We start from the raw sequence: 18,090 nt of genomic DNA, 5'->3' as shown, positions 1-18,090 counted from the left end.
ACACTACCTGGTCCACATGACCTGGTACACTTCCTGGTACACTACCTGGTACACATGACCTGGTCCACACTACCTGGTCCACACTACCTGGTAAACTAACTGGTCCACACTACCTGTTACACTACCTGGTACACATGACCTGGTCCACACTACCTGGTACACTACCTGGTCCACATGACCTGGTACACTACCTGGTCCACATGACCTGGTACACTTCCTGGTACACTTCCTGGTACACTACCTGGTCCACACTACCTGGTCCACACAACCTGGTCCACGGTACCTGGTCCACACTACCTGGTCCACACTACTTGGTACACTAAATTGTCCACACTACCTGGTCCACACTACCTGATACACTACCTTGTCCACACTACCTGGTCCACACTACCTGGTACACTAACTAAGTTGGTACACTACCTGGTCCACGCTACCTGAGATACAGGTAAGAACTTGAAGTTGGTACCCTACCTGGTACACTACCTGGTCCACACTACCTGGTACACTACCTGGTCCACGCTACCTGAGATACAGGTAAGAACTTGAAGTTGGTACACTACCTGGTCCACACTACCTGAGATACAGGTAAGAACTTGAAGTTGGTACACTACCTGGTACACTACCTGGTCCACACTACCTGAGATACAGGTAAGAACTTGAAGTTGGTACACTACCTGGTACACTACCTGAGATACAGGTAAGAACTTGAAGTTGGTACACTACCTGGTCCACACTACCTGAGATACAGGTAAGAACTTGAAGTTGGTACACTACCTGGTACACAACATGGTCCACGCTACCTGAGATACAGGTAAGAACTTGAAGTTGGTACACTACCTGGTACACTACCTGGTCCACGCTACCTGAGATACAGGTAAGAACTTGAAGTTGGTACACTACCTGGTACACTACCTGAGATACAGGTAAGAACTTGAAGTTGGTACACTACCTGGTACACTACCTGGTCCACACTACCTGAGATACAGGTAAGAACTTGAAGTTGGTACACTACCTGGTCCACGCTACCTGAGATACAGGTAAGAACTTGAAGTTGGTACACTACCTGGTCCACGCTACCTGAGATACAGGTAAGAACTTGAAGTTGGTACACTACCTGGTCCACACTACCTGGTCCACACTAACTGAGATACAGGTAAGAACTTGAGACAAGGCTTCCTGTTGCTTTCTGGGGCACCGTGAGTAGCAGGTCACAAGGTGTTTATGCATACCCTCTATGTGGTAGGCTACAGTCAGTATCAGTAATGCAGTAAATTGGAGGACCAGCCCTTAACAGAACAGTCTTTCTTTGTCAATGGCCATATCATCCCATTTTATCACCACAAGTCAAGTCCAAACTGAATGTGAAGTGTTATAGCCTAACCTTTTTGAAATCTTCCTTTATATTCTGTACAGCTACATCAAATCAAATGTTATTGGTCACATACACATATTTATCAGATGTTATTGCGGGTGTAGCGAAATTATTGTGTTCCTAGCTCCAACAGTGCAGTATTATCTAACAATTCACAACAATACACACACATCGAAAAGCAAAATAATGGAATTAAGAAATATATACTAAATATTAGGAAGAGCAATGTCAGAGTCCGGAGTATGAATATATATATACTGTATGACATGAGTGAAACAGTATGTAAACATGATTAAAGTGACCAGTGTTCCATTATTAAAGTGACCAGTGGTTCCATGTACATAGGGTAGCAACCTCTAAGGTGGATAGCTAAGCAGCCGAGCTACAGGACATGTAGGAGTCATTCCTCGTCCCTCACTTCTCATGTAAAACTCAATGCCTCTATCTCTCTCTCTCTTTTCGTCATCTTACAGGAAAAGAAGACTATGTGGCGACCTTCAAGGGATCCGAGTTCTTCTGCTACGACCTGTCCTTGAACCCGATCCAGAGCAGCAGCGACGAGATCACCCTGTCCTTCAAGACGTTACAGAGGAATGGTCTGATGCTTCACACGGGGAAGTCTGCAGACTATGTCAACCTTGCCCTGAAAAACGGAGCTGTATCGCTGGTCATTAATTTGGGATCTGGAGCCTTTGAAGCTCTGGTGGAACCGGTCAATGGGAAATTCAATGACAATGATTGGCATGATGTCAAAGTTACAAGGAATCTACGTCAGGTAACAGTACAGAGGGGGACTGCCATGGAGACCTAGTATTAAACTAGTTTAGATGAGCCACATTTGATTGAATTTGATCATTACAATCAAACTATTTTAACTATTTTGGAATAAGTATTTGGATTGATTAAAATAATGATGAGGAAGGTGGTGTTGCATTTGAGGAGGGACACATATAGACCAATGGTAGGCATCGATAGAGAACAGACCATGGAATATCAGAGGCATCAATAGTGGAAAGACCATGTCAAAAAGATCACAGCTCTTACCGAGTGTCACTTTGTTCAGAGAAGCGGATCTCTGAGTCATCGCTTTATTTTCCCTCTATAGTTGTGACCACAATGAACAGCCTCTATTGACTATTAGAGGATCAGCCTTCTCCTTGGTGACCTCTGGGTCTTTGGCTGCTTAACACATGCTATTTTTACTGAAAATACATAGCATGCAAAGATGGGTTTTTCTGTTAGAATACGGCTTGGAATGATTGCTACAGTTACGCCCCCAAAAAAGTAAACCACTGAATTAAGAAACATATAAGCAACACAGTTTACAAGCGACACAGTTTGCTTTACTCCATATAGGTGGAAGTACAGAATATAATGGCTTTCTTTTCACTTGAACAGCATCCCACCAACACACGAGCTCTCTAGATGTGTTTCTGCATACACAGCATCCCACCAAACACACTAGCTCTCTAGATGTGTTTCTGCTCACAGCATCCACCAACACACTAGCTCTCTAGATGTGTTCCTGCTCACAGCATCCCACCAACACACGAGCTCTCTAGATGTGTTTCTGCTCACAGCATCCACCAACACACTAGCTCTCTAGATGTGTTCCTGCTCACAGCATCCCACCAACACACGAGCTCTCTAGATGTGTTCCTGCTCACAACATCCCACCAACACACTAGCTCTCTAGATGTGTTCCTGCTCACAGCATCCCACCAACACACTAGCTCTCTAGATGTGTTCCTGCTCACAGCATCCCACCAACACACTAGCTCTCTAGATGTGTTCCTGCTCACAGCATCCTCCAACACACGAGCTCTCTAGATGTGTTTCTGCTCACAGCATCCTACCAAGACACTAGCTCTCTAGATGTGTTCCTGCTCACAACATCCTACCAACACACTAGCTCTCTAGATGTGTTCCTGCTCACAGCATCCTACCAACACACGAGCTCTCTAGATGTGTTTCTGCTCACAGCATCCACCAACACACTAGCTCTCTAGACGTGTTCCTGCTCACAGCATCCCACCAACACACGAGCTCTCTAGATGTGTTCCTGCTCACAACATCCTACCAACACACTAGCTCTCTAGATGTGTTCCTGCTCACAGCATCCCACCAACACACTATCTCTCTAGATGTGTTCCTGCTCACAGCATCCCACCAACACACTAGCTCTCTAGATGTGTTCTTGCTCACAGCATCCCACCAACACACTAGCTCTCTAGATGTGTTCCTGCTCACAGCATCCCACCAACACACTAGCTCTCTAGATGTATTCCTGCTCACAGCATCCTCCAACACACGAGCTCTCTAGATGTGTTTCTGCTCACAGCATCCTACCAAGACACTAGCTCTCTAGATGTGTTCCTGCTCACAGCATCCCACCAACACACTAGCTCTCTAGATGTGTTCCTGCTCACAGCATCCCACCAACACACTAGCTCTCTAGATGTGTTCCTGCTCACAGCATCCCACCAACACACTAGCTCTCTAGATGTGTTCCTGCTCACAGCATCCCACCAACACACTAGCTCTCTAGATGTGTTCCTGCTCACAGCATCCTCCAACACACGAGCTCTCTAGATGTGTTTCTGCTCACAGCATCCTACCAAGACACTAGCTCTCTAGATGTGTTCCTGCTCACAGCATCCCACCAACACACTAGCTCTCTAGATGTGTTCCTGCTCACAGCATCCTCCAACACACGAGCTCTCTAGATGTGTTCCTGCTCACAGCATCCCACCAACACACTATCTCTCTAGATGTGTTCCTGCTCACAGCATCCCACAAACACACTAGCTCTCTAGATGTGTTCCTGCTCACAGCATCCTACCAACACACTAGCTCTCTAGATGTGTTCCTGCTCACAGCATCCTACCAAGACACTAGCTCTCTAGATGTGTTCCTGCTCACAGCATCCTACCAAGACACTAGCTCTCTAGATGTGTTCCTGCTCACAGCATCCCACCAACACATGAGCTCTCTAGATGTGTTCCTGCTCACAGCATCACAGCATCCCACCAACACACTAGCTCTCTAGATGTGTTCCTGCTCACAGCATCCACCAACACACTAGCTCTCTAGATGTGTTCCTGCTCACAGTATCCACCAACACACTAGCTCTCTAGATGTGTTCCTGCTCACATCATCCTCCAACACACGAGCTCTCTAGATGTGTTCCTGCTCACAACATCCTACCAACACACTAGCTCTCTAGATGTGTTCCTGCTCACAGCATCCTACCAAGACACTAGCTCTCTAGATGTGTTCCTGCTCACAGTATCCACCAACACACTAGCTCTCTAGATGTGTTCCTGCTCACAGCATCCTCCAACACACGAGCTCTCTAGATGTGTTTCTGCTCACAGCATCCTACCAAGACACTAGCTCTCTAGATGTGTTCCTGCTCACAGCATCCCACCAACACACTAGCTCTCTAGATGTGTTCCTGCTCACAGCATCCTCCAACACACGGGCTCTCTAGATGTGTTCCTGCTCACAGCATCCTCCAACACACTATCTCTCTAGATGTGTTCCTGCTCACAGCATCCCACCAACACACTATCTCTCTAGATGTGTTCCTGCTCACAGCAGCCACCAACACACTAGCTCTCTAGATGTGTTCCTGCTCACAGCATCCTCCAACACACTATCTCTCTAGATGTGTTCCTGCTCACAGCATCCCACAAACACACTAGCTCTCTAGATGTGTTCCTGCTCACAGCATCCTACCAACACACTAGCTCTCTAGATGTGTTCCTGCTCACAGCATCCTACCAAGACACTAGCTCTCTAGATGTGTTCCTGCTCACAGCATCCTACCAAGACACTAGCTCTCTAGATGTGTTCCTGCTCACAGCATCCCACCAACACATGAGCTCTCTAGATGTGTTCCTGCTCACAGCATCCCACCAACACACTAGCTCTCTAGATGTGTTCCTGCTCACAGCATCCACCAACACACTAGCTCTCTAGATGTGTTCCTGCTCACAGCATCCTTCCAACACACTAGCTCTCTAGATGTGTTCCTGCTCACAGCATCCACCAACACACTAGCGCTCTAGATGTGTTCCTGCTCACAGCATCCTTCCAACACACTAGCTCTCTAGATGTGTTCCTGCTCACAGTATCCACCAACACACTAGCTCTCTAGATGTGTTCCTGCTCACAGCATCCACCAACACACTAGCTCTCTAGATGTGTTCCTGCTCACAGCATCCTTCCAACACACTAGCGCTCTAGATGTGTTCCTGCTCACAGCATCCTTCCAACACACTAGCTCTCTAGATGTGTTCCTGCTCACAGTATCCACCAACACACTAGCTCTCTAGATGTGTTCCTGCTCACAGCATCCACCAACACACTAGCTCTCTAGATGTGTTCCTGCTCACAGCATCCTTCCAACACACTAGCTCTCTAGATGTGTTCCTGCGCACAACATCCTACCAACACACCAGCTCTCTAGATGTGTTCCTGCTCACAGCATCCCACCAACACACTAGCTCTCTAGATGTGTTCCTGCTCACAGAATCCTACCAACACACTAGCTCTCTAGATGTGTTCCTGCTCACATGGTAGTGGATTGTTTCTTTTGAAACACCACACCGACAAATAGGTAAAAAAAATATCTAGATCATTTGAGTAAGGTTAAAATTGAATTGATTTGTGAAAACATTAAGAATGCATAATGAAAGTGCATGCTCAACAGGAGAATCCAATTATCCTTCTCATTTTGTGTCAGGGTCTTCTTTGCTTTGTCTCATTGCAGTAAAGTGATCCTAAAGTCCATCAATAAGACCAAAATGGAGGTACAGTACTGTAAGATGAGATCCTGACCACCGACATCCCAACGGATGGGATTGGTCGGAATCGTGGTCCAAACCTGGTCTTGAAAATCATGAAAATGGTCCAATGAAAATTATTATGTAATTAACCCAAAGTATCCAAAGATAAAGAATAACGATCTGAAGGACTTTCGTTAAAGAGGGTCGACTGATGTGCTTTAGGCATTCTCTCTTATTAACCATTTGTTTTCTGTCAGTTATACCATGTCAGAGGGGTGGCGGGTTGTTGATGCCTACCCAGGGCAGTACAGTCTACATGGTCAGTCCCATGTAGACCACAGGGAGTCATCGATCGATCCAATACGAGCTAGCTCACTTCCACTGTGGGAGCATTTTTGCTAGTCTTCCTTAGTCTGTTTTTTTTTCTTGTAAAAATAACTTATTTTGCCCTTTTTTACTCTATGTTACTAACATGCTTTGAAAAACAACAACTAACATGTCATTCATGGAATGTGTCATACTACTAACCAATATATTTTTTTAACGTTTATTAACAACAACAACAATGTGCTAACTTTTGGTAGTTAACCATCATCTCTTTTTTGAGTAACTATCGTTATTCTGTTGACAGTTTTTCATTTCCTTTCTCCCCCCTCTCCACAAAGCACTCAGGCATTGGACACGCTATGGTAAACAAACTCCATTGTTCGGTAGATATCATTCTAATTGTTTCTTAGTTTGGGTTTGCCGTGTGTTTCTTTTCTATCTTTTCTTACTGTAGACGTCATAAACAAAAAAAAGGGGAACTGCGGTTGGTACTCTTTCTGCTTACCTTTTGACCTCCTTTTTATTTTGACACTATTTTCATCCGTTGATTGGATTTCACCACTTCCTGTTATTTTTACTTCCTGTATCCTGTCCAATCACATTTTTAGGAGCATCGTTTCAAGCCTTTTGCATCAAGCAGTGGTTATCAAAGGAGGACCAATGTCTGTCTCCTGCCTGGCTGGCCTGATGCTCATTGGCTCAGCCAGTGATCTATTTCCCATTCACTCTGCATGGCATGCACTCTGAATGCTGCTCTGTACGCTGCACATGCTCATACTACCCACTATTCATCCAGGCCAGCTGTCGTTTTCATTGCTGCTTTTTCTTCTGGTCCTTGCTGGGGATTTGTCATCATCTGCTTCTGCATGCATCCGACACGAGCGCAAAGTGTCAGATTAAATCCATTAGCAAACACTATCTGGGGAAATGTTTATTTTGTGTGCTTGCATGCAAAAAGAAAATACTAAAACGCCTTACTTTTGTATTTCTGAAAAAAATAATTTCTGGCATATCATTAACCAAACGCTAAACATGTGGTTGTGGCTTCTACTTGCTTGTTACTGTCTATATGTAACCCACTTGCACGCTATAGTCATTTTTTTTCTGAAAACAAACTGCTGATTAACTTTTACTAATATGTAAACTTAGCAAAACTAACCTAGATAACATTCTACTAACACCATTTTTGTGTCTGCTGAAATGACTTTGAGTTGCAGTAGGGGCTAACTTACTAACACACTTAGTCTGGGGCAACTAAATCACTCCCTAGCTAACTAGATTTATCATTCCCTTGGAGGGCTAGCCATCTACTTTTCAAACTACTAATCCTAAACTGGACAAAATAACCAAAAACAAGAAAATAAAAAAACAGACATGAAAATGGGTTTCTACAATCTTTACCAAACATCTATAGAAGAACAATTATACTATCAGAAGACAATGAAAGAGGCAAAATGTCACTGGACTGAGAGCTCTGATAGGCTATCAGAGTATAGCGTGTCCTTTCCCTGTGCTTTGTTGTCTAGGTAACTATATCCGTGGATGGGATACTGACCACCACAGGGTATACTCAAGAAGACTACACCATGCTAGGCTCCGACGACTTTTTCTATGTTGGCGGGAGTCCTAGCACGGCTGACCTGCCTGGATCACCTGTTAGCAACAACTTTATGGGTTGTCTGAAAGAGGTAAACACCCACACACTGCACAGTGCTCTCAGGGTAGAGGAAGTGGGCATCACACCCACACACTGCACAGTGCTCTCAGCGTAGAGGAAGTGGGCATCACACCACACACTGCACAGTGCTCTCAGCGTAGAGGAAGTGGGCATCACACCACACACTGCACCTTGCTCTCAGGGTAGAGGGAGTGGGCATCACACCACACACTGCACAGTGCTCTCAGGGTAGAGGGAGTGGGCATCGCACCACACACTGCACAGTGCTCTCAGGGTAGAGGGAGTGGGCATCACACCACACACTGCACAGTGCTCTCAGCGTAGAGGAAGTGGGCATCACACCACACACTGCACAGTGCTCTCAGGGTAGAGGGAGTGGGCATCACACCACACACTGCACAGTGCTCTCAGGGTAGAGGAAGTGGGCATCGCACCACACACTGCACAGTGCTCTCAGGGTAGAGGAAGTGGGCATCACACCACACACTGCACAGTGCTCTCAGGGTAGAGGGAGTGGGCATCGCAGCACACACTGCACAGTGCTCTCAGGGTAGAGGGAGTGGGCATCACACCACACACTGCACAGTGCTCTCAGGGTAGAGGAAGTGGGCATCGCACCACACACTGCACAGTGCTCTCAGCGTAGAGGAAGTGGGCATCACACCACACACTGCACCTTGCTCTCAGGGTAGAGGGAGTGGGCATCACACCACACACTGCACAGTGCTCTCAGGGTAGAGGGCGTGGGCATCGCACCACACACTGCACAGTGCTCTCAGGGTAGAGGGAGTGGGCATCACACCACACACTGCACAGTGCTCTCAGGGTAGAGAAAGTGGGCATCGCACCACACACTGCACAGTGCTCTCAGGGTAGAGGAAGTGGGCATCACACCACACACTGCACAGTGCTCTCAGGGTAGAGGGAGTGGGCATCGCACCACACACTGCACAGTGCTCTCAGGGTAGAGGGAGTGGGCATCACACCACACACTGCACAGTGCTCTCAGGGTAGAGGGAGTGGAGTGTACAGTACATCACTGGGAACACGCAAGAATGTACTTTGTGGAATGTATTTTCTTCTTAATGCCTTTGAGCCATCAGTTGTGTTGTGAGAAGGTATGGGTGGTTTACAGAAGATAGCCCTATTCGTAGGTGTGTCTGATAGGTTCCCTATCTCCCAACCTCATAACTAGCTATCAAGAAGCCATTTCAGGCTATCAATCAAGTTAGAGTAACTAGCTTGTCTAACTATCTTACCTGGCATGCTTGCTGGCAGGGTTGGTAGACGTTCAAAAAGCAAGACATAACTAAATGTACTGAATAAGTCTCACATTCCTTTAAATCTTTTAGCCAGAGCTTAGCAGAGAAGCATTTTTCTTTAAAAAAAAAACAGTCTGGATGATACAGAATGCTCAAGAGGGATGTTTAGATATGTGGACAAATATACATATTTTTTTTACATGAAGTTAAGCACAATGATTATAGCTCTAGATTGTAGGAAAAAAGCTGTTTCAGGTGTTTGAAAAATTGTAAATTCTCCAATTTACGGACAGGGGGATGAAGCCCCCCCCAGACCACACCCCTCTGGACCACCCCCAGTCATCCTCACATATATTAATCCCCCTCAGATTTTTGGGGTGCATGCTGCCCCTTGTTTTAAGTCAGTGCCAAAACTGTCCCAACACTCCATACATCTCCCTGTCATACCTCAGAGGGGGTGTTCCTGCCAAGACAATTGTGTTTTCAGAACCTAAAGCAAGAGTTCTAAATCAGTTACAAAATATTTTGGTGAACACACATGCTATATATATGCGTTATAATCAAAAGATAGACGCTGTGCCGTTTCGGTAATATCAGGATCTGTCAATTCAAGATCTGACAGTTCTCTGTAGTTTCCAAAGACGCTTCGCAATAATATTATACATATTGAAGATATTCATCCATCCTGGACCATGCTGATAAAGGGAGTTGTTTCAATTTTCCCTTTCTACGTTATTTTCTGCAAAATATTACATTGGGTGCTTAATGGGATGCTGACCCAAAAAATATGTTCACATCAGCAGCCACCAAGGAATACAGTCTACTCTCGAGACGTGACATCAGCAGCCACCAAGGAATACAGTCTACTCTCCAGAAGTGACATCAGCAGCCACCAAGGAATACAGTCTACTCTCGAGAAGTGACATCTTCAGCCACCAAGAAATACAGTCTACTCTCGAGACGTGACATCAGCAGCCACCAAGGAATACAGTCTACTCTCGAGAAGTGACATCAGCAGCCACCAAGGAATACAGTCTACTCTCGAGAAGTGACATCAGCAGCCACCAAGGAATACAGTCTACTCTCGAGAAGTGACATCAGCAGCCACCAAGGAATACAGTCTACTCTCGAGAAGTGACATCAGCAGCCACCAAGGAATACAGTCTACTCTCGAGAAGTGACATCAGCAGCCACCAAGGAATACAGTCTACTCTCGAGAAGTGACATCAGCAGCCACCAAGGAATACAGTCTACTCTCGAGAAGTGACATCACCTCCCATTCTCTTCCCTCCTCATTTCTTTTTTCTCTATTACTTTTCCACCATCTCTCTCTCTCTCTCTCTCTCTCTCTCTCTCTCTCTCTCTCTCTCTCTCTTTTCAGTAGCTTTTCCCCTTCTCTTCCTCCTGTAGTGTCCTACATTTCTCCTTTTCTTCTCTCCTCACCCCAGCCAAGGGTGTCATCCTCACGAAACCTAACAGAAAAGTTCTCATGCAACGGAGTCTTAATGAGCAGTCAGGGTGCAGACCACATGTCCATGCTCCATCTCTTCCTCATTAGGGCTAGGAGCTCGTTAGGGGCTAGAGCTCATTAAGGGGTTCTATCTCATTAGGGGCATACATGTCTTCGTTCGACGGGTGCTTCTGAGATGATACATGGATCCGCGTCCCAAATGGCATGCTATTGCCCTAGAGTTCTGGTCAAAACTAAGACTCTATGTAGGGAATAGGGTGCCATTTGGGATTCAGACATGGTGTAAACACTGCCATCTGGTTGGTGGTGCCCTCCTTGCAGTCTGCTAGTCTGTGTCCCCAATGTCACCCTATTCCCTATATGGTGCAAAATTGTTGACCAGAGTAGAGAATATGGAAAAGGGTAGAATTTGGGCTGCACAGCTAGTCCTGTCAGTCCACCACACCAAATCAAATCAAATCATATTGTATTTGGTGTGGTGGACTGACAGGACTAGCTGTGCAGCCCAAACAGGGGGGCACACTAGAGAAAACAAAAATGCTCCCTAGTCTTCTGTGTTTTTCTAGGCTGGGATCAAGGCTGGAGTGTGCTGGCAGTTGGCAGTGATGCATGCTACATATAGTTGCTATGAAGTGTCCCAGAGGAAGAGAGCCTAGATGGGATACAGTTTTGTCAAATTCACGTCAAAAGTAGCTAACCCTAACCCTTTTGCTAACATTAACCGAATTATCTGAACCTGCTACAATCATTATCTTAACCTGCTGCATAAGTGCTCCTAAATCTGCTACAAAAAGTCAACTTTGACAGAAGCTGTATCTTTTCTAGACAAAACCCTGTTCTGTAGGCAATGGTCGCAGGAAGATGACATATGACATATGGTCAAGCAGTGGTCAAGCAGCAGCAAGTTGCCTTGACAACTCTTATTGATGACATGTTCCTGTGGCGTAGTCAAACTGTTCCCACATGCTTCAAGAGGGCCACAAGTGTTCCTGTTCCCAAGAAAGCTAAGGTAACTGAGCTAAACGACTATCGCCCCGTAGCACTCACTTCCGTCATCATGAAATGCTTTGAGAGACTGGTCAAGCATCATATCATCTCCACCCTACCTGACACCCCAGACCCACTCCAATTTGCTTACCACCCCAATAGGTCCACATACGACGCAATCGCAATCACACTGCACACTGCCCTAACCCATCTGGACAAGAAGAATACCTATGTAAGAATGCTGTTCATCAACTACAGCTCAGCATTTAACACCATAGTACCCTCCAAACTCGTTATTAAGCTCAAGACCCTGGGTCTCGACAACGCCCTGTGCAACTGGGTCCTGGACTTTCTGACGGGCCGCCCCCACGTGGTGAGGGTAGGAAACCATCTCCATCCCGCTGATCCTCAACACTGGGGCCCCACAAGGGTGCATTCTCAGCCCTCTCCTGTACTTCCTGTTCATTCATAACTGCGTGTACATTCACGCCTCCAACTCTATCATCAAGTTTGCAGACGACACGGTGGTAGGCTTGATTACCAACTCCGACGAGACGGCCTACAGGGAGGAGGTGAGGACCTTCGGAGTGTGGTGTTAGGAAAATAACCTCACACTCAATGTCAACAAAACAAAGGAGATGATCGTGGACTTCAAGAAACAGCAGAGGGAGCACCACCCTATCCACATCGACGGGACAGTAGTGGAGAAGGTGCAAAGTTTTAAGTTCCTCGGTGTACACATCACGGACAAACTGAATTGGTCCACCCACACAGACAGCGTTGTGAAGAAGGCGCAGCACCGCCTCTTCAACCTCAGGAGGCAGAAGAAATGTGTTTTGTCACCAAAAACACTCACAAACTTTTACAAATGCACAATCGAGAGCATCCTGTCAGGCTGTATCACCACCTGGTACAGCAACTGCTCCGTCCACAACCGTAAGGCTCTCCAGAGGGTAGTGAGGTCTGCACAACGCATCACCAGGGGGAAAACTACCTGCCCTCCAGGACACCTACACCACCCGATGTCACAGGAAGGCCATAAAGATCACCAAGGACAACAACCACCCGAGCCACTGCCTGTTCACCCCGCTATCATCCAGAAGGCGAGGTCAGTACAGGTGCATCAACGCGAGGACCGAGAGACTGATAAACAGCTTCTATCTCAAGGGCATCACACTGTTAAACAGCCATCACTAACATTGAGTGGCTGCTGCCAACATACTGACTCAAATCTCTAGCCATTTTAATAATTAAAAATTGGATGTAATACATTTATCAGTAGTCACTTTAAACAATGCCACTTTAATTAATGTTTACATACCCTACATTACTCATCTCATATGTATATACTGTACTCAATACCATCTACTGCATCTTGCCTATGCCGTTTGGCCATCGCTCATCCATATATTTATATGTACATATTCTTGTTCATTCCTTTACACTTGTGTGTATAAGGTAGTTGTTGTGAATTTGTAAGATTACTTGTTAGATTTTACTGCAGGGTCGGAACTAGAAGCACAAGCATTTCACTACACTTGCATTAACATCTGCTAACCATGTGTATGTGACCAATCCAATTTGATTTGATTCGTTTTTGATTTGACAAACACCAGTCTTAGCTGCTGCTGTACTGTTCTGTTGTCATGACAAACACCAGTCTTAGCTGCTGCTGTACTGTTCTGTTGTCATGACAAACACCACTTAGCTGCTGCTGTACTGTTCTGTTGTCATGACAAACACCAGTTTTAGCTGCTGCTGTACTGTTCTGTTGTCATGACAAACACCACTTAGCTGCTGCTGTACTGTTCTATTGTCATGACAAACACCAGTCTTAGCTGCTGCTGTACTGTTCTGTTGTCATGACAAACACCACTTAGCTGCTGTACTGTTCTGTTGTCATGACAAATACCACTTAGCTGCTGCTGTACTGTTCTGTTGTCATGACAAACACCAGTCTTAGCTGCTGCTGTACTGTTCTGTTGTCATGACAAACACCACTTAGCTGCTTCTGTACTGTTCTGTTGTCATGACAAACACCACTTAGCTGCTGCTGTACTGTTCTGTTGTCATGACAAACACCATTTAGCTGCTGCTATACTGTTCTGTTGTCATGACAAACACCAGTCTTAGCTGCTGCTGTACTGTTCTGTTGTCATGACAAACACCAGTCTTAGCTGCTGCTGTACTGTTCTGTTGTCATGACAAACACCACTTAGCTGCTGCTGTACTGTTCTGTTGTCATGACAAACACCAGTCTTAGCTGCTTCTATACTGTTCTGTTGTCATGACAAACACCACTTAGCTGCTGCTGTACTGTTCTGTTGTCATGACAAACACCACTTAGCTGCTGCTGTACTGTTTTGTTGTCATGACAAACACCAGTCTTAGCTGTTGCTGTACTGTTCTGTTGTCATGACAAACACCAGTCTTAGCTGCTGCTGTACTGTTCTGTTGTCATGACAAACACCACTTAGCTGCTGCTGTACTGTTCTGTTGTCATGACAAACACCAGTCTTAGCTGCTGCTGTACTGTTCTGTTGTCATGACAAACACCAGTCTTGGCTGCTGCTGTACTGTTCTGTTGTCATGACAAACACCAGTCTTAGCTGCTGCTGTACTGTTCTGTTGTCATGACAAACACCACTTAGCTGCTGCTGTACTGTTCTGTTTCCATGACAAACACCAGTCTTAGCTGCTGCTGTACTGTTCTGTTGTCATGACAAACACCAGTCTTAGCTGCTGCTGTACTGTTCTGTTGTCATGACAAACACCAGTCTTAGCTGCTGCTGTACTGTTCTGTTGTCATGACAAACACCAGTGCAGTAATAGCCTAGACGTCATGGCTCCAGTCTGATAACAAATTAGTGCAGTACCTTCCTCCTGTGACTGTAAGAGAACAGGAGAGAGAGAAAGAAAGAGAGGGAGAAAGCAGGAGAGAGTACGAGAGAGAGAGTGAAAGAGAGGTGTAAAAGAGAGGGAGGGAAGGGAGAGAGAGGGGGAGAAGGGATGAGATAGGCCTGCCCAAAGCTCCTTAGGCCCTATGTGTTGACTCAGTTGACTCAGCGTTACTAAAGCCTCTCCTCTCATGGCTCCAGCGTTACTAAAGCCTCTCCTCTCCTGGCTCCAGCGTTACTAAAGCCTCTCCTCTCCTGGCTCCAGTGTTACTAAAGCCTCTCCTCTCTTGGCTCCAGCGTTACTAAAGCCTCTCCTCTCCTCTCCTGGCTCCCGTGTTACTAAAGCCTCTCCTCTCCTGGCTCCAGTGTTACTAAAGCCTCTCCTCTCCTGGCTCCAGTGTTACTAAAGCCCCTCTTTCTGCATTCTGCAGGCCCTCTCCCGCTCTCTCTCACTCTCTCTCTCTCTCTCTCTTTTCGCTCTCTCTCAGCTCCTCTTTAGAGATATCATTCCCTCCCTCCCTACCTACCTATCTCCCTCCACACACACCACTGCCAAGAGATTGTCAAGTTGGTTTTCTTTCTCCCACCAATAGGTTTCATCTATTTTCATGGTGTATCTTTAAACATGGCTTGAAAATTTTACTTGGCTCCGTTACAGATTTCTGAATGACCTAACCTTTTATCAAGCTGGTTTTAAAAGTGTTTCTCAAAGAGATAAGAGGAAATATCAAGAGTCAAAATATTAGAACTGTATCCAGTTCAGTTAGTTGTCAGTTAGTTTTATTATTATAAAGGTTTCCGATTGTCTCACCGTAGGCTTCAGACAAAATTGATAGAAGTCTATGTACAGATGGACTGTAGGATCTTTATTTGATCACTCTTTTCTTGCTGAAACTTTCCCTGTACAGCAGTACAGTATTTAAGGTTTAAAAAGGCTTCTACGGTTTGTAATTTCCACTTGAAAATGTTAGAATTGATTTGCCCTAACGATAAATCTATCAACCCTTCCAAAAAATATCCATGATCATATTTTCCTGCAGTAGCAGATCCTACATCTGTACTGTCCTGTAGTGGTCTTCAGTAGTTCAATTGGTAGAGCATGCAATGCCAGGATAGTGGGTTCGATTCCCGGGACTACCCACACGTAAATTGTATGAACGCATGCCTGTATGTCACTTTGAATTAGATCAAAAGCATATATTATATTAGACAGTATAATGGTGCTGGAGCACCGTAGAGACAACTACAGTACAGTCACTACTGAAGCACCGTAGAGACAACTACAGTACAGTCACTACTGAAGCTCTGTGGAGACAACTACAGTACAGTCACTACTGAAGCACCGTAGAGACAACTACAGTACAGTCACTACTGAAGCTCTGTGGAGACAACTACAGTACAGTCACTACTGAAGCTCTGTGGAGACAACTACAGTACAGTCACTACTGAAGCTCTGTGGAGACAACTACAGTACAGTCACTACTGAAGCTCTGTGGAGACAACTACAGTACAGTCACTACTGAAGCTCTGTGGAGACAACTACAGTACAGTCACTACTGAAGCTCTGTGGAGACAACTACAATACAGTCACTACTGAAGCTCTGTGGAGACAACTACAGTACAGTCACTACTGAAGCTCTGTGGAGACAACTACAGTACAGTCACTACTGAAGTAGTGACTGTGGAGTGTAAACCCAATCATTATCACCCCTCTGGAGTGTAAACCCAATCAGTTTCACCCTTCTGCAGTGTAAACCCAATCAGTGTCACCCTCTGGAGTGCATGCAATTGTGTTAACCCAATTATAAAGTGTGACTTTGTCTGTGAATGGTGTAAATGTTATTATGATGAGCATTGCTCTCTCTCTTTCGCTATCTTTCCCTCTCTCCGTTCACTATGTGAAGCTAAGGTTGTGTCGACGGCTATGCTCAGTAGGAGCTACATCTTTAACAGTGTCCCGCAGGGGTGCAGAGAAGTAACCCTCCATCCCCCTTCTCTCTCTCTCTCGCTCTCTCTCTCTCTCCCTCCCTCTCCCTCTCCCTCTCCCTGTGGAGAGGGAGAGGGAGAGACAACTACAGTACAGTCACTACTGAAGCACCGTAGAGACAACTACAGTACAGTCACTACTGAAGCACCGTAGAGACAACTACAGTACAGTCACTACTGAAGCTCTGTGGAGACAACTACAGTACAGTCACTACTGAAGCTCTGTGGAGACAACTACAGTAAAGTCACTACTGAAGCTCTGTGGAGACAACTACAGTACAGTCACTACTGAAGCTCTGTGGAGACAACTACAGTACAGTCACTACTGAAGCTCTGTGGAGACAACTACAGTACAGTCACTACTGAAGCTCTGTGGAGACAACTACAGTACAGTCACTACTGAAGCTCTGTGGAGACAACTACAGTACAGTCACTACTGAAGCTCTGTGGAGACAACTACAGTACAGTCACTACTGACTTGTCTAATTGTCATGTGCTGCCCTGCTCTGCTCTCCTCCGTAGATTTCACTCTAAAATATACAGATAAATAGGTAAATTGCTGCTGTTCACTGAGAAATACAACAAACAAACACACAGACAGATAAACAAAGCTCCTTACTAACATGTTGCCACCGGAGCCGAGCCTGTTTTCAGGTGAATGCCAAGCATAACAAGGAAACAAGGAAACAACAGCATTGTTTTCCCACCATTAAGACCCATCAAACATGAGCCGTTTGGCCGTACAGCATCTTCATACCACACAGGCGTGCTACGTTCACATATATTTGTAATTACCAAATCAGATAGATGTAGTTTTTGCAATCTGTTTTTATTTTATTTTTCAACTTGGTCCTTACCTCAATCCGGCGTCCATCAGATTGAGGCACAATTGGAGAGGGATAGGGAGGGAGAGGGAGAGGGAGAGGGAGAGGGAGGGAGAGAGAGAGAGAGAGAGAGAGAGAGAGAGAGAGAGAGAGAGAGAGAGAGAGAGAGAGAAGGGGGATGGAGGGTTACTTCTCTGCACCCCTGCGGGACACTGTTAAAGATGTAGCTCCTACTGAGCCTAGCTGTCGACACAACCTTAGCTTCACATAGTGAAAGGAGAGAGGGAAAGATAGAGAAAGAGAGAGAGCAATGCTCATCATAATAACATTTACACCATTCACAGACAAAGTCACACTTTATAATTGGGTTAACACAATTGCATGCACTCCAGAGGGTGACACTGATTGGGTTTACACTGCAGAAGGGTGAAACTGATTGGGTTTACACTCCAGAGGGGTGATAATGATTGGGTTTACACTCCAGAGGGGTGAT

At 45.6% G+C, this 18,090-nt stretch overlaps 1 protein-coding gene across 1 annotated transcript in view; it reads left to right on the top strand.

Annotated features, from left to right (window-relative positions):
* Window positions 1-18,090, top strand: part of LOC120046020 (neurexin-1a-like) — a 683,076-nt gene that overhangs the window by 299,168 nt on the left and 365,818 nt on the right. Inside the window, exons 4-6 of the mRNA XM_038990933.1 lie at window positions 1,846-2,147; window positions 6,831-6,854; window positions 8,019-8,180. Of these exons, the coding sequence (XP_038846861.1) occupies window positions 1,846-2,147; window positions 6,831-6,854; window positions 8,019-8,180 (488 nt within the window). The remainder of the gene's footprint in view (window positions 1-1,845; window positions 2,148-6,830; window positions 6,855-8,018; window positions 8,181-18,090) is intronic.

This window comes from Salvelinus namaycush, chromosome 4, assembly GCF_016432855.1.
Source record: "Salvelinus namaycush isolate Seneca chromosome 4, SaNama_1.0, whole genome shotgun sequence".
Taxonomy (NCBI): domain Eukaryota; kingdom Metazoa; phylum Chordata; class Actinopteri; order Salmoniformes; family Salmonidae; genus Salvelinus; species Salvelinus namaycush.
The sequence above is the reverse complement of the archived record's forward strand: the minus strand, read 5'-3'. Positions and strand labels throughout refer to the sequence as shown.